At 53.0% G+C, this 22,468-nt stretch overlaps 1 protein-coding gene across 1 annotated transcript in view; it reads left to right on the forward strand.

The window, feature by feature from the left end:
• Nucleotides 1–1,854: 1,854 nt before the first annotated feature.
• The window catches only part of CHD1L (chromodomain helicase DNA binding protein 1 like), a gene marked incomplete at its 3' end in the record, with an annotated part of 35,873 nt that continues 15,259 nt past the window's right edge, over nucleotides 1,855–22,468 (forward strand). The window contains exons 1-12 of the mRNA XM_084242476.1: nucleotides 1,855–1,897; nucleotides 6,649–6,761; nucleotides 9,773–9,879; nucleotides 10,306–10,420; nucleotides 11,127–11,158; nucleotides 12,998–13,079; nucleotides 14,213–14,375; nucleotides 15,628–15,783; nucleotides 16,470–16,562; nucleotides 17,931–18,027; nucleotides 19,618–19,691; nucleotides 20,852–20,962. Of these exons, the coding sequence (XP_084098602.1) occupies nucleotides 6,738–6,761; nucleotides 9,773–9,879; nucleotides 10,306–10,420; nucleotides 11,127–11,158; nucleotides 12,998–13,079; nucleotides 14,213–14,375; nucleotides 15,628–15,783; nucleotides 16,470–16,562; nucleotides 17,931–18,027; nucleotides 19,618–19,691; nucleotides 20,852–20,962 (1,054 nt within the window). The 5' untranslated portion in view covers nucleotides 1,855–1,897; nucleotides 6,649–6,737. The remainder of the gene's footprint in view (nucleotides 1,898–6,648; nucleotides 6,762–9,772; nucleotides 9,880–10,305; nucleotides 10,421–11,126; nucleotides 11,159–12,997; nucleotides 13,080–14,212; nucleotides 14,376–15,627; nucleotides 15,784–16,469; nucleotides 16,563–17,930; nucleotides 18,028–19,617; nucleotides 19,692–20,851; nucleotides 20,963–22,468) is intronic.

Consider the following 22,468-nt stretch of genomic DNA (forward strand, 5'->3'; position numbering starts at 1 on the left):
CCATGCTGCCCCATGTGTGTATGCCCTGTTAACTAGCCAGCAAACTTCAGCCACGTCCACGTTTCTTTATCGTTAGCTTAGTCTTTTGCCCAATAAAACGTAATTCCTTTGTGTTCGACGAGGTTCCCCCCAAACCACTTGACCTTATTTCCTTTCTAAATCAGGATTTGAAGTTTGACTGAATAGACTTGAATTTACCTCCTACCTCGTTGCCAATCAACTTGCAATATCGCTCTCTTGTCTCAGCGCTCCATGTCCTGGAAGGCAGTACCTGTGCGTTGCTGGGCTGTGAGCTGATGGCTTGGTAATGCCAGGGCCAGTTTATGAGCTACTGTGGGGGCTAAATGAGAAAACACGTCAGGCCCTAGGACAGCAATAACGCAGCGGGGCTGCGAGGTGCGGGGACCCGGCCAAGGGCACTGCCCGTGGTGTGGCGGTCCCTGGCCGGGCTCCCCCCGCGCACGGCCGCGAGCCCCTCAGTTAACAGCTCCGCTCCCCGGGCGGCAACGGGGCGCCAGGGCCCTTCCCACGCGCTGCGGCGCCCCCGCCCCTGGGGGGGGGAACCCGCCGGCGCCCCGGCTTCCGCGCAGACCCCCCTCCCTCGATGAAGACCCCTGGGCTCCCGCCTGGGCGCGGACCCTCCCCCGGCAGGTGCGGGCGCCGCGCGCCGCCCGGGAAGACCCGCCCCCGCCCGCGGCCCTTCCCGCCCTCCGCGACCACCGGCCGGTCCCGCCGCTCCGGCCGAGCTGCGCCCAGGGGTCCCCGCGGCCGGGGCGCAGGACGGGGCGCTCGGCGGGAGCCGCCTGCTCCTCGGGTCGGCGCCGCGCTCCGCTGCCCAGGGCGGCGCCCGCGGCGGCGGGGACGGGCCGCGGCGGCTCGGGGTGAGACTCCCGCGTGCTCCGCGCCGGCCCGACCCGCGCGCGGCGGCCCCGACCGGCCCGCAGGTGAGGGGAGGCGGCCCGCAGGTGAGGGGAACCGGCCCGCAGGTGAGGGGAGGCGGCCCGCAGGTGAGGGGAACCGGCCCGCAGGTGAGGGGAGGCGGCCCGCAGGTGAGGGGAGGCGGCCCGCAGGTGAGGGGAGGCGGCCCGCAGGTGAGGGGAGGCGGCCCGCAGGTGAGGGGAACCGGCCCGCAGGTGAGGGGAGGCGGCCCGCAGGTGAGGGGAGGCGGCCCGCAGGTGAGGGGAGGCGGCCCGCAGGTGAGGGGAGGCGGCCCGCAGGTGAGGGGAACCGGCCCGCAGGTGAGGGGAGGCGGCCCGCAGGTGAGGGGAGGCGGCCCGCAGGTGAGGGGAGGCGGCCCGCAGGTGAGGGGAACCGGCCCGCAGGTGAGGGGAACCGGCCCGCAGGTGAGGGGAACCGGCCCGCAGGTGAGGGGAGGCGGCCGGGCCGCGGCCCGTGGGGCGGCGACGCCGCGTGCGCGGGGCTGCGCGGGGCGGGGGGGCGGGAGACTCGCCCGCGCCGCCGCCCCGGGGCCTCGGGCGCCTGAAGGCTCGTGAGCGCGCGCGGGGGCTGTGGTGGGGGGTGCGGGCCCCGGGGCTGCGGGAGGCCAGCACCTGCCGCCCGAGCCCCCCACTTTCTGCCGGCGTCCAGCACCTGCCGCCCGCCCGAGCCCCCCACGCGCCTCCCGAGCCCCGACGCTCCAGCCCGGCTCCGCCGCGGGCGGGTCCTGCGCGCGGCGCCCCCTAGCGGCGGGGGCGGGTCGGCGGGGGCGGGGGCGGAGCCGGCGGGGGCGGGGTCGGCGGCGGCGGGGGCGGAGCCTCCCGGGCGATGGCGCGCGCGGCGACGGCGAGCGGCGGCGACCCCCAGCCCGGCTTCCTGCGGGCCCTGGGCGCCCCGCGCGGGGCCGGGGCCGGGGCGGCGCGGGTGCGGGAGCGGGACCTGCGGCAGTGGGGCCTCACAGGTCAGGGCCTCGCAGTCAGGCCTCGCAGTCAGGCCCGGGCGGCCGCTTCTCGGGCTGGGCCCGCGGCCGGGGGTGGGGCCGCGGGCGGGGGTCGGGGCGCCGCGGGCGGGGGCTCGGGGGCCCGGGGAGCCCAGGGCGAGCCCCGCTCTCGGAGGCGGCGCCGGCGCGGCCGCCTGTGTTCCGGGTTGGCGCGGCCCGGCCCCGGCGACTCCCGGCCGCCTCGGGGCCCCGGCCCTGGGGGGGTGCGGGCGGGGGGGCCCGGGGGTCAGGCGGGGGGTGGGGGGCCCGGGGGTCAGGCGGGGGGTGGGGGGCCCGCGGGGGTCCTGCCGCCGCCCCGGGTCTGCTTGTGCGGCCGCGTCTCCCCGCGGGCGGGGACGGGCGGGGGCGGCCGGGGCAGGGGGTCTCGGGGCGCGGGGCCTGGCTCCCGGGGACGGGCGCGCCCGGCTCGGCGCGGGGGGCGCGGGGGGCGCGCGGGCGGAGGCGCCGCGGCCGGGAGAGGCGCCGCCAGCCCGAGCCCTCCCGGGAGGCTCCCGGGACGCCGCGCGCCGGTGACGCGTCCTCACGGGCGCGGGACGCGGTGATGACGGGGCTCGGGCGCGGGACGCGGTGATGACGGGGCTCGGGCGCGGGACGCGGTGATGACGGGGCTCGGGCGCGTCCCTCCCGCCCGCGGCTGCTCGGGCGGCACCTGGGGCGCTGGGGGGGGGGTGGCGGGCGGGACGCGCCCCGCACCTGCCTGCGTTGGGCGCGCTAAGTCGGGGCCTCCCTGGTGGCCTAGGGGTTAAGAGGCAGCCTGGGAGCGGGCGGCAGCCGCTGCAGCCCGAGTTCGGGCCCCGGCCAGGGAGCTCCCCACAGGGCGCGGCGGACCTCGCGGCCTCCCCGCTGCTCCCCTCGGCAGTGGATTGCAGTCGGTCTGCCTGTTGTGCTCCCCACTCTGTCTCTGGTGGATCCTCTCACCCCCCACCCCTCTGGCCTGGACCCCAGCTCTTGTGTGCATAAGTAAATATAAAAAAAAATAAGTCGGGGCCAGTTTGCAGGCATGAGTGCGAGCAAATGAAGGAGATAGACACATGTGGAAGCTCTTGGTGAGGGGAAAGAAAGAAGTCGGAAACAGGCACGCAAAGGAATCATATTGAAGGTTTTAACTTGAAACTCCTCTTTCTATTTACTGTTGTAAGTTAGTGTTCTGAGAACCCACCCCAGTGGGTTGGCTGGAAATGGCGTGCACCCCTTTCTCCAAGTGCAGGAGTGCAGTGAACGTTGTCCTTAAAACATGCAGGGTAAGATTCCTTGGATGAAGAAGAAAAAGTCTCCAGGCTTTCCATGTTGTTATCATGTTAACATGTTCTTGTCCATGTTGCCAGTGCTTGGTTATGAAGGAATATGGGTGTGTGTATAGTTTTTCTTTCCCAGGCTGGGCAGGGAGCAAAGGAGCAGTGCAGAATTGGGGTTTCGAAAACCATAATTCTCCCCCTTAGTACTTAATTTTTTTCATTCTCACGGTGTGTACAGGGTATTTCCATGTACGGCCTTGTCATAGTTCAAGCAGCCCCTTGACTTGCGTAGGAAGGTTCTTTTTTGCCATTTAAGTAATCCTAAAACCAGTCACCAAACGTTGATTATATGGATAAACTTTTAGCTCCCCAAAGGCAGCATCTGTAGAAGGAAGCGTATGCAGCGCTTTTGCTCACTTCTGCAAACTCCCACCAGGGCCGATGCTTTCTAATTTGAGAAGTTAAAGATGCTGTTTTATTGTTGGTGAGCTTGCTAGTATTGATAGATGCTGGCTAGTATTGAGAGATGTTGGTTTCTTGTCTGTGTTCCTTGCTCATTTTTTAACCAAGGTATTTGTCTTTTGCATTGTTGGATCTTTTCTTGTATTGAAAGTATTAAATGGAGGCAAAGAGCAGAACATTTGGGAAGGTGGCATCACACAAGGCCAGAAACCGGAGGTGGGGGTAGAGACGATTAACACAGTCGTTAAACAAGCTGTCAACAAGTAACATGTCTGGAGGAGGCTGCTGCCCTGCGGAGGAGAGAGTTGGTGAAAAGAGGCACCTGCATAGTCACAGGTGGGCAGTGGGAGTGCTGCCCCCGAGCCTGCGCAGAGACTGCACTGACGTAGTCTCTGGGAGGGGTCACTCCTTGTGAGCCTTTGGTTTAGTTGCTGATTTTGGGTAACTGCAGAATCTGAAAGGGACCAAAGATTCCACTTTGGGCTCAGTCTCCATATCTTTACCTTTGGGCCTGAGCTCTAGACACTCCCTACAGCAGCCGGATTCCTGCTTGGGTCTTATGCTTTGTAATCTAGGCGTTGGTGCCTAAGGGTCTTGGTTTCCCACCTCCTTGTGAGAGCCAGGTTTCTGGTCTTGTGGCACCTCCTTTTCAGTATTTTTCTATTCCTGTCTTCCATCAATACAAGAACCAGGGTACAGGCCAGAGGTGCGGGAGGGTGAGAGGATCCACCAGAGACGGAGTTGGGGAACAGAACAGGCAGATTGACTGAAATACACTGCTGAGGGGAGTAGTGGGTGAGGCAGGAGAGGTCTGCTGTGCCATGTGGGTATCTCCGCAGCTGGCCGGGATCGAACCCACACTGCAGAGGCTGCGGACAGCTTCACAGCACTGCGCTCAACCGCCTGCGCCACCAAGGAGGCCCTACTTTGTGTTTTTGACTGATTTATACAACTTACCATTCACTTGAGAGGTAGGCAAAGCAAAAGAAAGCAAGCAGCTATATGATGGGTATTATGATGCACGCCCTCAAGCTGTTCCTTCTCTAACCCAGAGCCTGCCTTACTGCACCCTAGACTCTGGAAAGCAAAAAAAAACTAGATTTCCCAGATTCCCCTGGAGTCCTGTTGTGCATATGACTTGACTTTGGCCAAGCAGAGGATTGTTGGAGATTTGAAAGGGGAAAGTCAGGGAGGGGGAAATGGTGGACTGGGTGGGATTTGGGGTTTCTGCATTTCTCTAAGCTGCTGGTCCTAATTTACTGAGGGTTAGGTCGGGTGTGGCGAGCATCCGTTTTTTTTTGTGACTTGAACAGCAGCTGAGGGGGAGGGTCCTGGAGCTGGCTGTGATTGCTCCCTGGTTTTTGTAGCTCTTGGTAACTTCTGCCATTTTTCTCTGTGTGCTATTGTGTCTTGTGTAAAAAACACGGTCATTCACATGACCAGACTTTATTTCTTACATATATTTGGTCTTCACTCATAGTTCCTGAAAGCCTTGGGTTTCTTATTTTCCTTCGTGTTGGGAGCAGTGAATGTGTCTTCTGTTACATGAAGGCGGTGACTTTGGAGGTGCCTTCGCACGGTGGCTGGCGCCCGGAGAACCAGCCTCTGGAATAGAGGGCTACGCTTTCAGTCCCACCCCAGACCGCCAGGTTGGAGAGAGGGCCTAGAGATTCAGTCAGCCGCCAAAGGCCAGTGATTTGCTTGATCCGAACTATGTTTGGAAGCCTCCACAAAACCCCCAAAAGGATGGGGTTCGGAGAGCTGCTAGGTGGTGGGAGAATGGCGTGTCTGGAGAGGCGAGGAAGGCCCTCGCCCGTCCCCCATCTCCACCTAAGCCGGTCTTTCTGCGCCTGTGCCAGATCCCTCCCTAACACACCTGTGCTTGAGCGAGTAAATTGGTTTCGTGAGTTCTGTGAGCTGCTCTAGCAAATTAATGAAACCTGTGGCTGGAATCGTGTGCATTGTTACAGTACAGGGAGAGGGGCACCCCAAAACTCCCACACCTGCCCGCTCTCAATAGGCTCTGCCATCGGCCGCATCAAGACAGAACATTCTCTAGTGCCTAAGACTGTTGTGGCAAAGTTCCATAAGGGAAGCAGGCGGCACTCAGAGCCGGCGGGCCTAGAGGCGCTCTCTCTCTCAAGTCAGAGCTGAGCAGGTAGGGAACAGAGGATTTATTGCGTCAGCAGGGGCACATTCGCACTTTGAAGCAAGCAGGGAGTACAGAAGCTGGAGATTCCTGAGTGGTTATCAGGGGTGCACAAGTCAGGCGTGACGGCCTGCGGTTCATCAGTTTCTCCCTGGAACTTTCGTTCTACATTTAGGCTCTGTCTCAACATAACCAGTTAATTAACAGGTCAGCCTGATATTTCCTTGTTCAAGACCTTCAAAGGAAGGAACTTTAATATAATCAGTGTGCAATACCAAAGGGGGATGAAAGAGGATGAATACAGTTTCCCAACCAAGCACCCAAAGTCACCCAGCCCCGCGGGGGTACATGCGCAGCCAACAGGGTTGGCTCAAAGCGGGGCTACTGAGGCCCGAGAGCCTGCCATAGTCCACAGCACCTGGAGGGGGCCCCCAGGACTGGGGCAGAAACAGCCGACGGGGGTCCTTCTTGACAGCACTCCTTTGAAGCATGATTTAATCGCGTCCTGTGTCCGTTTTGTTCCCTCTGGCAACAGTAAATGCTTGGGATGAAGCGCGCCGGCGTGTGTACCAGGGCGCGTGTTATGTTGCATCCGTGCTGCCTCATTTCCTGCAGCGGACTCTGGAAACCAGGTCCCAGGCTGACTGTCTCATCCGACAGCCTTGGCAGGTGGCCGTGGGGCTTTGGAGTTAATGGCGACTACGTCTGCTCCAAAAGCAGCTTGGCAGCTGCAAATAGTCACACCGCAACTGCTCGGCAAGGATGGGCCGGCAGTCATGGGGTTTAGACCGCGTTTCCCGCTTGAAGGCTCAGATCGCAGCCCACACCAGTGCTGAAGCCTCTGCTTTTTGCTGTGTCGTTTCTAGGGGTTTGTTTACGCTCTTATCAGCTGGAGGGAGTCAACTGGCTGGCCCAGCGCTTCCACGGCCAGAATGGCTGCATCCTGGGAGACGAGATGGGCCTGGGGAAGACCTGCCAGGTAGGTTGCTGCGGCGTGACTGCCGCTGAGATGCCTTGTGACTAGTCTGTCTTTGGCCGCTGTTAGCATGTGTTTTTGATACTAGTGAAGCGGTGTACATTGTTAATTTAGCCCTTGAAACACTACAGGGTCTTCTCCCACAAAGCCGTAAAAAGGAATTCGCAGGCTCTTTAGATAAGTAAGCAGGGAGAAGCAAACTTTGTTCAGGAAAGTAAAGAACAGTTTATTTAAAGGAAGAAAGCAAGGACTCCCAGGGTGCCGCACCCGGAGCGGCAAAGGAGATTGTATGTGCCCGTGTCCGGGGGATATTTAAACCCTGTTTTCTCTCTTCTAAAATCTCCTCATCCTACTTTGTGACTGGCTTCTTCCTGTGCCGGTACATCTGGGCAGACACGCCCATTTTCCCAGCTCTTATTTTCTCCTTTTACCTCCCCTGTCCAAGGTCTCCTAGAACTTACTGCCCGCTATCGGCCTGGGTTTCTGGCCTTGTCTCTGCAGCACGTGTGCTTAGCGCCCCTGAGAACTGAGATGGGGGTGATCTCAGACCATTCTTTAGTTACGTGGATCGTCTCCCCATGGGGGTTTGCCTAGAGCTCAGAATTGTTTACAGTATTTATTAAATAAGGGAACCTCATCTAGGCCTTGTCATGTATGATCTCAGCACAAGGGCAGTGTTTTTCTCGACACAAAGCAAATCTACCTGTCCCAGATCAAACTGACCACCCTCCTTAGCAACTATGGGTCACTTCTGATATTAGCCTGCCTTCCTTGGTGGGTGGTCGGGCTGCTTCCTATTTCTCTGCCATGCTAGAGAAATGCTGAAGAAGCGCCCTGTGTTTCCAGAATGCCCTGACCATCTAAAGTCAGGGTGCAGTCTGGACCCTCGCAGAAGCAGGCTCGGCCGCCTCGGGCACCGAGACAGGTATGTGTGAGGCTGCTGCTGACGGGCGACATCCTCGACCAGGCTGGCAGATGATGTGGGTCGAGGCAAAGCCCAGACACAGCCCTTGGGCTATCCCACGCGACCTACTAGAGAAAGGCAGCGCAGTCTGGGTGTACCGCAGAGACAGCCGATCCAAACCTGGGTGCCCCATCTCTAGGTCCTGGGAGGGTTTTGCCATAACCGGGCTGAGAGGCCCCTGGGCCCTGTGCTTCAGACGCTGGCATCACCCTACTTCATTCAGGGTAGCAAGTTCTTTTTTATTTTTAAATATGCATTCAAGAGCTGGGGTGTAGGCCAGAGGTGTTGGGGGTGAAAGAATTTACCAGGGACAGGTGTGGAGCAGAACAGGTTGATCAACTGAAACACACTGCTGAGGGGAGTAGCGGGGAGATAGGAGCGGTCTGCTGCATGTGGGTCAGCTCCCTGGCCGGGGATTGAACTCATGCTGCAGTAGCTGTGGACAGCTTCTTAGTGCTGAGTCTTAACCCTGCACCACCAGGGAGGCCCAGGGCAGCAAATTCTGCTTGTTCTTTGCCTTTTCCCAGGTGTTTATATAGCTCTACTTTAAGTGCCCTAAAAATATTATCACTCCACATTCAGCTTGCTAAAACACTGAGAGTCTTTGCTTCCGTGTTCATGAAGGATGTTGGTCTATAGTTTCCATTTCTTGTACCGTCTCTCTCTGGTCTCGGTGTTGTGGCGAAGCTGGTCTCATGGAATGGCCGAGAAGTATTTTCTCCTCTTCAGTTTTCCAAAAGAGCGTTTGTGGAATTATCATTGCTTCTTCCTTAAATGTTTGGTAGAATTCACTAATGAACCCAAATTCATTTAGTAGACTTGTCTGGTTTATGGTTTATGGTAAATGTTCTCTAAATTATAGCCTCAGTGAAAGCTAAACAGAGTGGTTTTAATCCAGTAAGTACCTACTAGGTGATTGCTCTGGGCTGGAAGTCATGAATGGTTACAAAAAATTACAAAGTTAATGTAATTTCAGTTGAAGGAAAACCCTCACCTACAGCAGCAGCCCTCCGGCCTGGACATGACAGCCCACGCTCTGCGTGCTTGAAACATTTGTGCACATTATTAGTCTGTGTTTTATTAATCTAATGCTGTCACAGTTTCCATTTTATTATAGTCTTCACAATCCTTGTTCCTAGTTTGCCTGGTCCGGTCCAAAACTGTCACAGTGACACGTTCTGCAGATGCCAAGCGGCTGTTCCCACGCTGGGAAGTTCAGATCAGCCGCGCCAGGCGTGTTTGGGCCTGAAGCCTTCTCAGGTCCGTGGGTTGTGTCTTCAAGAGACGTTTTCTTAGAAATGGCTTAGCACTTGGGGATGGAGGCTTCTCGACCTTTTTGTATTTTTAAGAGACCACTCTTGCCTATGGTTCACAGCAGCCTGTCGCCTCTGAGAGAAACTTTTCCGGTCGCAAGTGCGGGTTAGTCCTGGCCTCACATCTCTCTCACTCTCTAGAGAAATTTTGAATTGAGGTGATATTAGGAAACATTGTTTCTTGATTTTCTTTCTCCCCTCACCAAAGTGTAAGTGTCAGCAGGGATTTGGTGTGGTTCACTGCTAAGTGCCAGAGCGCAGAGCCATGCTAGAGAGGGGTTGGCCCATAAATGTGCATGGAAGAAAGGAAACCCCCTTGGGAGAGCCCAGCGAGCTGCGAAGGTGGCATGTCCTTGGTGGTCTCTGCTGTCTTGTGTGGCTACTTCGTGCGTTTTCAGGGCGTTGCTGATCTTGCACATCACTGGCGTTTTTATTGCCTGTCATGGTCTTTCCTGATGTTCTTCTTTGCAGACGAGGTTCAAGTGCATCGATGCCAAGCAGCACTGCGTATCAGCTGCGGTGTGAACAGGTCATAAATCTCTCCGGCAGTTACGTGGAGACTGGCCTGGGAGTGGATGACTCTCCTAATGTGTGGGACCTTGTACCGTGGGTTTATTTATTCATTTTTTGTGAGCCAAGTCTTCCAGAAGAGCTTGTGTTCCCTGAAGGGCCATGGGAAGTCTAAGGTGGTTTCTCAAATGGAAATGTGGCGAAGACTCTTGCCTTGTCCGTTTCAGGCTATTGCTCTCTTCGTCTACCTGGCCGGGAGATTAAACGACGAGGGGCCATTTCTGATCCTCTGTCCCTTGTCTGTTCTAAGCAACTGGAGAGAAGAAATAGAAAGGTAGGCGGTAGAGGTGGCTGAAATTTTTGTTTTTACGTTAAGATTTTGTCCCAAGTGATACGTGAAATATGATAACATTGTCTTAAGCAGAGACTTTATTTCTCCCAGAAAACTCTGGCCTCAGGCATTGCCAGTACAGGCTAGCATTGGGGGGGTGGGAGGGAGTCCCGGGTGGGGGCGGGCACAATGGATGCCATTACTGCTCTTCGGCAATTTAAAGGCTGGGATTCATTTTTAGCCAATTTTTAAGAGTCAGCAAGGCTCTTAGATGTTATCTGACCCTCCACCTGCTCACCCAGCGACTTCCTTGGGTTCACCCGCTCCTCTAGGCTTTCTGGTTGCAGGGCGCTGAGTGTGATTTTCCGGGTCTGAGCATCCTTTCCTGGCTCCGCATTTGTGTTCATCTCCCTCTCTTCTTGGCCTCAGATTTGCTCCAGGCCTTTCCTGTGTGACATATTCAGGTGACAAGGAGGAGAGAGCCCGCCTGCAGCAAGACCTGAAGCCGGAGCTGCGTTTTCATGTGCTGCTCACTACCTTTGAGGTATCCGCTTGTCTCTCTATAGCAAGAATCTGGGAACTTAGAAGTTGTAGAATCTACTGGAAATGTATTCATTTTTTTAAAAAGAGAAATGAAAAGATACATATTTATTGCTCTGAGAAAACCTTTGGAGGGAAGACATCATCCGTGAACACTGACATCTCTCGGAGAGAAGAGAGAGCTGCAAGGACAGAAGTTGATTCCTTGTGTGTAGTTTTTTTTAAGTGTGTGCCTTTTTCTGGCAAGAAAGTCTGCTTGCATTAGCTTCTCAGAGAGGAAGTAGAGGGCCTGTGTGCTCTCTTTCCTGGTGCATCAGACGGGGAGGTTTCCCAGGAAGGCTAACACTGCTGCTGCCCCTGGCCCAGGTGTGGGAGGCGGCAGGTAGCAAGGGAGGGAGGGGCTTTGGGGGCTGTGGCGTCATTTCTGTCCCTGGACGATGGGACTGGAGACCACTTAGTTTCAGTCACTTTAGATCCTTGTTCTTTAAGCTAAGACTGGATCACTCGAAGCAAGATCTTCCACTTGTTCCTGCCTCCCTTTTGTCTGTCTGTAAAATAGCGCTGCTTAGAAATGACGCTCAGAACTTTCAGTGAGCGAACGAGTACAACTTAGCTAAGTGCATAGCTGAGGAGGTTGGCAAGAAGCCAGCCTAGTAACACCAGGGCCCCGCGGCCCCAGCCGTTACAGCATGTCTTCCTCACCTTTTCAGGTTTGCCTGAAAGACGCAGCATTCCTAAAATCGTGAGTATGTTGCATGCGCCAGAGATTGTGGTGTGCGGGGAAAAGTCACGTCTCTCCTGCACGTTTCGCGCTCTGTCTCTTCCCGGGTGTCTCCCCCGCGGGTCCTACTTACACGCTTGCAGCCATGAGGCCTGCAGACCAGCCCTGCTCACTGGCCGCCGGTTCCAGGTTGGCCCCTTTATCTCCGTCAACCTCAGCATTCTCATCTATGAAACGGGGTGATCGAATCTCTTACCTTGGATGGCTGTTGTGGGGTGCGCTTGGGGGGGGGTCCCCTTAATAGACAGTAAAATCTCTACATTGCAACTTGTGTACATCTTTCAATGCTGCTGTTTGGAGAAAATGCTACAATTTAACTGCATTTTAGGAAGTGAACTGAGTCCTTTTCTGGAAATAACCTAACAGCAATTTGTGTCATAAAATTAACTTTTTGGAAAGGGATTTTGAAGTATAATTCTAAAGAAGTTTGCAGAGCTCACAGCAGCTACCTGCTGTGTGAAAACCGAAATGCCTAGTTCTTCACAAGGGAGTAGGCCCCCCGTTAATTCAAACAGGGGCCCAGCTCTGCAGTGTGGCCCTCTCATACCATGGCCCGTGACCAGTGCCTGGCCTCAGCTGGGCCTCCTTCCTGTCCTGTCATCCTGAGAGGTGCCCCAGCTCCTGCTGCCCAGCAGGATGCCCAGTTCCTGTAGGCCACTTGCACCTCCAGTGCCCCGCCACCCCCACACTCTCGACCTGTTTCTGGATTTTCTCTGTAGGCTCAGGATGAGGGCTTCTCCTTATAGGGCCAACTTCTGCTCACGGTCTCTCTGATTTTTGAGAGATTTTTATTTCCATACCCACCATCATTCCAATATTGTTTTACTTGTGTGCCGTTTTGCTTACATGTAAGATAATGCGGTGGGATTATAGAATGTTTACAAACAAAAAGCTAACAATCTTACAGCTGCTACATTGTTACCTTTGCATGGTTTTCACGCTGGTGACAAGGGTATACAAACTTACATCTTGTCACATAGGCCTTTTATTGTAACAGTCATCATTTATAATGCTTTCATATTTTACCTATAATTGGATCTATTGTTGTTCAATGTTTTTGCTTTGTTAAGTACTGCAGCTTGGAACTGCTATTCATACATATGTTTTCCCAAATTGTGAATTTTTTGGGGGGAGGGAGGAAGAGCTTTGTCAGAGAATATGCTTTTATGACTGAAATCTCCTGAGAAATGATTGTCACAACCTACTGTACTCTGGCAACAGCACCAAAGATTTCTAAATTAGTCAACCCATAGGATGTATCTTCCCGACATCTGTAACACTTGATCCTGTTCATGTCCCCATTTTAAAGTCATCCTGGTTTTCACTACCGCGACACCAGCGTCTGTTGTTTTTTTCTTCTGGATCTGAAACTCAGCTCTACCTCATTATGCATTATGACCAAGTCACCTGAGCTTTCTGAGCTTCAGTTTCCTCATGGGCTAAGTGAACATGCAGTGTCTGCGCACCACACTCTCTCGCTTAACGAACACACGTGAAGCCCACATGCGGTGTCTGGCACGGAGCAGGTAGTCAGTGCTTTTCTTTCTGTCTCTGGCTTCTTCCTCTCAGCCTTTAGTGCACAGGGCTTTCCCAGCTTGCAGAAATGATTCCCTAATTTTGGCACCTTCTCCAGATCGTGTCCTGTGCATGTGGTGGACTCGCGGGTCGGAAGAGGCTTGGGTGTGTTTCTAATGGAATGGTTAACGGCCTTCCCAGCGGCGTCACAGGCTCCAGTGAGACTTTCGGTTGTGAGTTACGCTGGAGTCACACACAACTGAGAGCTGGGTTTCTCTCTCACAGTTTTCCTTGGAGTGTTCTCGTTGTGGATGAAGCTCACCGCTTGAAAAACCAAAGCTCCTTGCTACATAAGACACTTTCCGAGGTAAACTCACAGAAGAGTCTGTTTTTACATAGCTCCTTTTCAAACTATATTAAAGTTTGTGCAGCGTCAGTTAAGTTGGGCTGTTTCCACAGTCAGCATTCTGCAAGGCTAAGTGAACGTTCTGCGGGTGACATTAGGACTTAGTATGACCTGACTGGTCCTTACATCAGAGGTGATGCTTACTAAAATCTGAAGGAATTGTTGAAGGAATTTTATAAAAAGCAGCGTCTTCATACGAATGCCCTCCCAAATCAAAAATACACACACACTTGAGTGAAAACAGCCAGTGCAGTGCCCACACTCACACACTGGCCTCACACACACGTGCTCAGATGTGCGACTGAGCTTGTGTGTCACATAAAACAATAAAAATACGTTATTTTAAATGTCAAAATACAGCATACATGTGCTTGGACACACGCTGTGTTTAGATATGGAGCCCCCATACGCGAGCGTGGCTTCCTCCTGCCGTATTGTCCCACCCAGATGGTGAGCACCTGTGTTAGTGTCCGTTCAGATGTTGTCCTTTACCTGACAATGTAATGTTTGGTGTTTTCTTAACTTTTCACTTCATTAGTCTCTTCTTCTTGATGTTTCCATCTGTTGCTCAGAATTTACAGAATGCCTTCCCATTTTGAGCTATATGTGGCCCAGAAATGTCCAGGAGTCTTGCTCTGACAGCGAGGCCAGTTGTGCTGTCAAGTTTTACAACAAGACGCTCTTGCACCGGGCGTCTGGCCTGTCACAGGGAGGCCTGGCTCCTGGGCTTCTAGACCCCAAGTGCATGCTGTGGTGTCGGACTCCTCACAGGCCCCGCACATGGCGGGAATGCACAGCCTGACACCTCACACAGACTGGGGAACGGCCACCGCAAGGGGCACGCCAGAGCTCATGGAGAGAGTCTGTGGGCATTCTCTTGGTGGCCCCGCCCCAGAATTCCTCTCCCCTTCTTAGAGTTGAAACGGAAGAGGTTTTTTCCTGTATCCACCAGCCAGTATTCAGCTTGAACCTGAGCCCTCTGGTCCCGTGTCCCCGGGTCGGTCCTTCCAGCACGCTGTGTGGGTGAGGCTGGTGGAGGGGACGCAGCTTGCTGTCCAGCCCTGGGGCTTCTACACCGTGCGTGTATGATTCAGTTCTCAGTCGTCTTCAATCTCCTGCTGACCGGAACCCCCATCCAGAACAGCCTCCAGGAGCTCTACTCTCTGCTCAGTTTTGTGGAGCCAGATGTCTTCTCCAAGGAACAGGTGGAGGATTTTGTTGAGCGGTACCAGCATATTGAGACAGAGCCACAGTCAGGCAAGTTCCTCTCCTATAGTGGCCGCGAGCCTGGCCAGACGCTGTCCTGGGTCTTGGTGGCTATTTGTGGAGAAGAAAGAGAATCGGTAGCCGGGGAGTAAAGAGCCGCGAGGGAACAAGGTGACAGTCGATCCCTAGTGCCCGTGGGCTGCTCTTGGGGACCGACGTGTTGCAGGATTCCACGGCGTGACTGCCTTGTGGTTTTGGAAGAAGCAGAAAGCATCCCTTGGTTCTCAGACCTTTTTTTCCCTCCAAAGTGTAATTTCTGTAAAGACCTTGCTGCCTTTCTGTGCTGCTTCGAGGCAGAGAAGTGTGGGTGCGGTAGCCCCAAACTACCTTGCAGCTCCCCATGGCACTGGCTTTCCTTCCACACTGCACCAGAGCCAGATGCCGAGGCCAGTTGTGTGGTGAAGATGGAGAAGGGGCGCCTCCCCCCTCCATCCACCGCCAGCCGTAGTCTCTCCCTTAGCCCCTCTGCTTTGTAGACACCCCTAAAATGTTATCCCGGATGATTATCCAAACGGAACGGCAGGCATGCTGGCTGTGGGTGTGCCCCAGCTGAGCGTCAGTTGGAGCCCCCACGCCCAGGCTGAGGCTCACCTGAGTCTGCCCCAGTCGCCCCTAGGTCTAGGGTCACCAGGTGAAATCCACAACACCCAATCAAATGTTACCCGGGACCTACGTGTCTTAAAAAATTATTCTTTGATTATCTAAAATTCATGTTTAACTGAGCACTTCTATTTGCTGTCTGGCAGTACTGTTTGCAGTGGAATTCCAGTCCAGGCTAGATTTTGAAGTTTAAGGAGGTCGAACTCAAAAGAACTGTTGACCGGCTTGAACGCTGGCAGTGTCAGCCCCAGCCGTGTGACTCTGGAGAAGGTGCTTGCTTTCTCTGGGCCTCCCGAGATTGTAAAAATGGGGCGAATATTCCTTGTCCTATAATTCTAAGCTGTTGGCTGATCACTGAGACTTAAATGCAAAAGTATCTGAGAAACACGGAATCTCTGTGTAAATGAGATCGTTAAGAATTAAGTTTTTTGAGTGCTCCTACTTTTAAGAGCCAGTAGTGATATCAGAGGACGCTGGGAGGAACCCAGTGAAGGAAGAAGTACTCTTAAAACATGACCACACCGGCCTAGAGCGCGGAACTGTCATGAAAATGTGAAACAAGAAAAAATTGCTGCATTTGCCGAAGTCAGGTGCCGTGGTCTTGCCTTCGTCCCACAGCCCTGTGTTTCCTCTCCCTCCACAGCAGGTGAGCTGCACAGGCTCTTGCAGCCGTATCTGCTGAGGCGAGTGAAGGCTGAGGTGGCCACAGAACTTCCCAGGAAAACAGAGGTCGTGCTATACCACAGCATGTCCGCGCTGCAGAAACAATACTACAAGGCCATTTTGATGAAGGACCTGGGTAATCAGAGGACACTTGTCCCCGTGGAAACTAAACGAGGGTGTGGTTTCCACGCAGGGGAATAGTTTATAATCACACTGGCTTAGTGTAGCAGGAATACAGGATGAAATTAATGTTCTAAATAATACTCAGGTTAGCTGCAGTGAAGTTGGCAGGTTCTCTTTAATAAAACTCAGACTTGATCAAGCATTGTGACCTTTTCTTCCCTCCGCACACAGCTTTCCTTACTGCCAGGAGCTACACAAACACCTCCCAGTGCTGCCTCCCATCCCCAGCACCCCCGACCACATCAGATGCTTAACACACTGCAAAACCCCTTGTTGAATCAGATTTGCCGGGAGGACTCTGCAGGGGGAAGGGAGACACAGGAATAGAAAAGTCTCTCAATTTGTGGGGGTTTTTTTTGGTCCCTTGATTCCACACAGCAGTAAAGAAGGAAATTTAGAGTTTTGCAAAAAAGAATAACAAAGTATTCCTGAGTTCAATTCAGAGTTAGGCTTCCTTCTTAAAACAGGGATAGTCCAGAAAACTTCCCATGGATGTGCTGTTAAATCTTAATGCAATCTAGTGAAGTCTGGGAGGTTAACCTGAGTCTGAAACACACGCTATTGAAATGGGTCAGGTTATTGTTGAAATTTAGATGTTTTTTGTTGTTCCATCGTCCATTTCTCTCTCCTTAATTTCAGATGCATTTGAAAATGAAATGGCAAAGAAAGTCAAACTTCAGAACATCCTGTCCCAGCTTCGAAAATGTGTGGGCCACCCTTACTTGTTTGATGGTGAGGCAGCGAGCGCGTCTTACATTTCTGTCGCTCACGTTTGTGGCCAACAGCAAAGTTCTTCAGAAGAATCGCCCGTATTTATTTACTGTATTTCCCCCAGCCTCTTGTGTTCATTTTTTTTTCCTTGTTCATTTTTCTGTTGCTGTCACCTCGCTCGTGGTTCATCGTCACATTTCGTCAGCTGTCCCCTCAATGCCCTACGGCCTTTTCTTCTTAAATTCAAGGCCTAGTCACAGATCCTGCGTTATTTTTATCTTGTCTTTACAATCTAGAGAGACAGCTTTTTTTGGTCTTTCATGAAATCGGCAGTTTTGAAGAATCAAAATTTGTTGTTCTGGGCTGTCTCATCACCGGGGCTTGGCTGGCCAGCTCTGGGATTAGATGTCCTGTTGTCTTGCACCAACGCAGTTGCCTTTTATTACCAGCATGCCACGTTCGCCAGTCATCTGTCTCCACGGTGCTCCGCCAGCAGCCGGGCGGGCGTCTCCCGCTGGAACCCCCCTGGCGGCCCTGGACACACTCCCTCGCCTTCCTCACCTCTTCCTCGAGGCACTGCCTGCTCTTGCTCACGGGGACAGCGCTTTCTCCTGCTTCCCCGCCTGCCTGTGTCTGTCTCTGCTCGGCCTCCTCTGCTGCTTCCCCTTCTTTCAGGGGCCCGTCCAGTTCCCTCTGCTTGCTTTGTTGTGTTTTACACATTTTGATGTGTAGCGTTTTCATTTTTATTCAAAACAGGGCTTTTTTGGATTTTATTTTTGTAGCCTTTGGGACAATCCATGACTTCTGGGTGTGGGGCATGTAGTCGGGATAGGATCAGTGTGGAGGGTTTGCTGCAGTCATTTTAAGAGAATCTGCAAGTAGGGCTCTGTATTTTTAAAAACAGTCATAGACTCTCAGGTGCATATCAGAACTTCTAACGGGCAACATTGGGAACATTTATATAGCTAAGCTGTTTCTTGATTTGTTTTCTAGAGTGAGAACCTCTAGGTTTTAATTTTGGGTCTGTTTGGCCTTTAGTGGTTTCCTGTGCCTTTATTTCCTAAAGAGGGGGCTTGTTCCTTGGATAAATGTGTATTGGGGATACTGGGTGTGCCGGGCTCTGAGGGGTGTTAACGTACTAAGATTGTTATGAAAACAAATCACTGTCAGTGCCTCAAGGAGAGATGGACTTGGGCCTTTGATTGACCCAGAAGAGGCTTGACCTCTCGCTCTTGCCTGGCCGGTGACTTCCCTGCCCGAGGAGTCTCCCTGGGCGGGAGCACCAACTTCTGCCTGAGGAGTCTCCCTGGGCGGGAGCACTGACCTCCTTGCCCGAGGAGTCTCCCTGGGCGGGAGCACGCTGTTAAGAGCAGGCTCCCTCCTTTTCAGGTGTGGAGCCAGAGCCTTTTGAAATCGGAGAGCACCTGATTGAAGCCAGTGGGAAACTTCACCTGCTGGACAAGCTGCTGGCGTTCCTGTATTCCAGGTAGGCACTTACACCTGGACTGATGCACAGCTCTGATTTCTTGAGACTCATTCGTTTCCTTTGCTCACGACCGTGATTCAGGGTCCGGCATCTTTGTGGCTCCAACCCATTCGGTCTCGTCCTGTCCCCTGCACAGTCGCCCTGACTTCCTAGAGCCTTGGGGTCATGAGAGTGTTGGCAGCACAGCGCTGCGACCTGCTGTCCTGCAGCTGACTGACGTGTGTTAATGTATTGCCCCAGCTCTTTCTGTGTGGTTCCTTGAGGGCAGAGATAACAGTAAACTTCTTTTTCCATTCCCTGCTGGTACGTTGCACTGAATTGGCACATAATAAGGGCTTAGTAAATACTCATTTTTCTTAACATGTGGGACTTGGTTTGAACTCAGGGAAATCTCGGGGGACTGTCTCCCAGAGACATGAGTTGGACATCAGAGTCTCTAAAGGTTCAGCCGAGTGTTCAGCGGCCTGATGGTGCAGGTGGCCCCTGGCCCGCCGCCTCTCCAGAGAGACAGAGGCATCTAGAAAAAAGCAGCTTCCTAAGGACCTCAAAGGTGTCTTTTTTGGCACAGCTTCCCCACAGGGCCCGAACCATCCTAAAACCTCAGATGGGTAACATTTTTAACAATAAAACTATGCAGGTCAAATGACTGCGTTTCTTACTGTTTTATTGGCTGTGATGTACCCACTGTAAGTGGGCTAGATTTGGAGAAGGACCTATAAATGTCCTCTGTCCTGTATTTTCATTTCACAGGTGACTAAACAGGCTCAGAGAAGTTGTGTCACAGAGCCGGAAAATGACTGGGATAAATTGGAATGGAGGTCCTTAGCTTCACGTTAAGCTTTTTCTACCCATTTGGGACCAGAGTCCTAAAGGAGTTCTCCACAGCTGTTGCTCTTGCTTACACTGCAAACTCAGATTAAATGAGTTTTCGTGATGGGACCATGGTTGTGGTAGCGCCAGCCCAACTTAAAACACGCAGATGACCTGGAGCTCTAGGCCTCAATTCACTCTTGATTTAGTCCCTTGACCTCCTTTCTTCTCACCCCATACTGAAGTTTTCTCAAGTTTCATCTAGAATTTGAGATGCCACCTGCCCCTTCTCGGCAGTGATACTTCTCAAACTTAACCAAGATGCCATGGATAGAGGACTTTACAGCCACATGGAGGCCTGTGAGGCTGAGCGCAGGCCCACAGGCTCCCCAGCGCTCTGCTTTGTATGTGTTGATTTTGCAGTTTACTCTGCACATCTTTTTTGAAAGTGTGTGTACTTGTTTCCATTGAGCAAGTTGGCATCCCAGATGGAGGTGCAACTTCTTAGTATTTTCCGTGCTCCCTGGATATTGACACATGCGCCTGGCAGTACCCCCTCTGGCTTGAGAACACCACCAGAAGGCTTGACTGTGGGCGGAGCTGTGTTCCATACAGCCTGTAGCACTTCTGAGGGATCTATACGTGATCATGATGGTTACGTTCCTGCTTCAGTATTTCTCGTGTTTATAAACACGCAATCTTTGCTACGTTGCACCTGAGGAAACTCAACCTTAAATCTGACAAGAGTTGGCAGCTGTCCCTTTCCTTTTCTCTTCCCAGGGGCCATCGAGTTTTACTTTTCTCCCAGATGACCCAGATGTTGGATATTCTCCAGGACTACTTGGATTATAGAGGTAACAGCCCTTGGCCACTATGTTGCTCAATTGTCGGATTTAACAACCCAACAATCCAGATAGGTCCTTGAAGCGTATTCTGGCGAGCAGGGCTTCACAGAGGGAATCAGCGGAAGAACATTGTTCAGAACGAAGGTGCATTGGACGTAAGGAGAGGCGTGTGACACCAGGGTGGACAGCAGGGAAGAGACACGTGGGCAGATATAAGCACATTCCTGCTGGGGACGTGACTTAAAATTTCGGGCACTGGAGAAAATGTGTGTCTCAGAAGCATTGGGAATTTTGGATTCTGTGGTAAACAGTTTCAATGACAGGTGCTTTCAGTGTCTTCAGTCACCTTACCAGTTGCGCACTTGTTCAGATCAGTAGCAAAGATTGATTATTGAAATTAAGGAGACCCCCCCACATATCAAGCCTGGGGCAGGCAAGGGTGGTTTGTTTCTATAGACAATAGGAAATGCCAGTTACCATGTGGGACTGTCTGATGGGATGGGAGCGGGGAGGGTGGCTCATATTCGTTGATTGTGATATCAGTGGGAAGACGTATCAGCTGCAGAACTTACTATTTCACAAAATGAGTCAGAGCAGAGCTCAGAGCCACATGATGATCCCAGGCCTGCAGGAAGCCTGGTGTGCGGGCTTTTGTGGGAAATGCCATCGGCGCCACGAGGAACCCCCAGACTCGTGGTCTGAGCATGGAACTCCCTTTCCTGACAGGGTCTGTGATGACAGGAGAGTTCACAGCCTCACTGAAAGGTGGCTTCAGGCTCCGTAGCAGCTCCTAAGGGCTCGTCTTACTGCTCGCACAAGTGACGATTGTCTCAGCAAAACTGGGAACTACCCACGTGTGGTCCCGCGCGCGGCTCCCCAGTTGCTTAGGTCAGTCAGAGTTGACTATTAAAGGCAGAGTGACTCATATACCCACTGCATGTATTTTTAAGAATCCAGCGGATCTTTTTACGCTGAGTTCTTCTTTTGAAACAATGAAATGCTCCTTAAATTTAGATCCCCCCATCCCCCCGCCAGGATTTACTTAAAATAGGGATGTGTCTGTTTGTGGAAAGGATCAGGATTAGCATTTGGTTTTGAGCCGACAATGTTTTATTCCCTAGACAACACCTGGAAAGGGCTCATGTGTCTCTGTTCTTTCCTGCCTGAAGGTTACAGCTACGAGCGTGTGGATGGTTCCGTGAGAGGCGAAGAGCGGCACCTGGCCATTAAGAACTTCGGACAGCAGCCGATTTTTATCTTCCTGTTGAGCACCAGGGCAGGTAGGTCCCGGGGGCTGGGGGAAGCAGAGGGGTGGTGAGCCAGCACTCTCGTGTCCCGGGCAGGAGTCCTTGCCCTTAGTTCTCTGAGCGGTTAGGTCATTACCGTGGGGCGTAAACAATGGGGAACTGAGGTTGCTGACTTAAGTTTATCAAGGTCTGGAACTTCTGGCCTGCTGCTCTTTGCCGTCCCGTTTAAGCGATCATCTCCTCAAAGGCGACGGAAACCTGGAGTCGTTGAAAAGTAATCTGACCTGTTGTGATCACTGACCTGGGATTATCTGAAAGACCTTTATAATTTTGTGGAAATTGTTACTCACATTTAGCCAGTCCTTCCCGACAGTGACTCTGGGGAGAGAGGTAGCGTACCTGTTAGTTGTCTTTCCTTCATCGGTACCTCTGGAGTAATGTCGTAAAAGCTTAGTAAATTCTAGTTTTTAACAAATGTGATTCTAATGAACTGCCAGCTCTTGGGAACTACTTACAACAGACCCTACTTACGACTTACCGCGGCTGTCGTGTGTGGCGCTGGCTGTGCTCCGCCATCGGTGCCCGGCAGTGCGCGAGTAATTTGAAATCTCTTCTTGGAGATGAAATGATTCTGTCATGGGGCAAGCAGACCTGAAATGAGTTTTGAACTCAAAGACTCTTAATTTCATTATCTTTTTGTAGATGTAAATCTTGATGGAACAGATTCCAGAACATGAAAGGGGAATGCGTGTCCTCTGTTGAGGAGAGAGCAAGGGCTTTCTTAAGAGACTTTACTCGTATTTAGAAAACATTTACCAAGTGCCTAGACGGGGTGGGGGGGGGGATGGGAAAGAAGTGTCGGCCATCCCGAAGCTGTTTCACCTGTGTTGTCTCAGCTCTGCATTACACAGACGGGTCCACCCCCCTCACTGCTACGATCTAGGCTCTTTCCTAAGTCTCAGCCACTGTCCACCCCTGTCAGAGCTGTCTTGGGAGAAACTGGAAGACCAGGCGAGGGCACCTCCAGTGTGGGGGAAGAGCTCTTGTAGGCGCTGCTGGTTTTCTCATCTTCATGTGCAGAGAGCAGCGGTATGTTTTAAATGTCTAACATTAGAGATCTCCGCGTTTTTTTTTTTTTAAAAGATTTATTTATTATGCATACAAGAGCTGGGGTACAGGCCAGAGGTACGGGGGGAGTTGGAGTGAGAGGATTCACCAGACAGAACAGATTGACCAAAATATACTGCTGAGGGGAGCAGTGGGCGAGACAGGAGTGATCTGCTGCACCATGTGGGTAGCTCCCTGGCTGGCCGGGGATCGGGGATCGAACTTGTGCTGCAGAGGCTGCGGATTGCTTCATAGTGCTGTGCTTATCCCCTTGCGCAACCAGTGAGGCCTGAGAGCTCCGTGTTTAAGCTATCTTGGAATACTTAGAATCAGTTGAAACAGTAATCTTTTAAGGAGTCAGCAGCTCTGGACATGAGCCTTTCCAAACACGTCGCGTATTAGCCGTGGACTTGCAGCTGTAGCGTTTCTTTC

The sequence above is a fragment of the Talpa europaea genome, assembly GCF_964194135.1.
Source record: "Talpa europaea genome assembly, chromosome: 9".
Classification (NCBI taxonomy): Eukaryota; Metazoa; Chordata; class Mammalia; order Eulipotyphla; family Talpidae; genus Talpa; species Talpa europaea.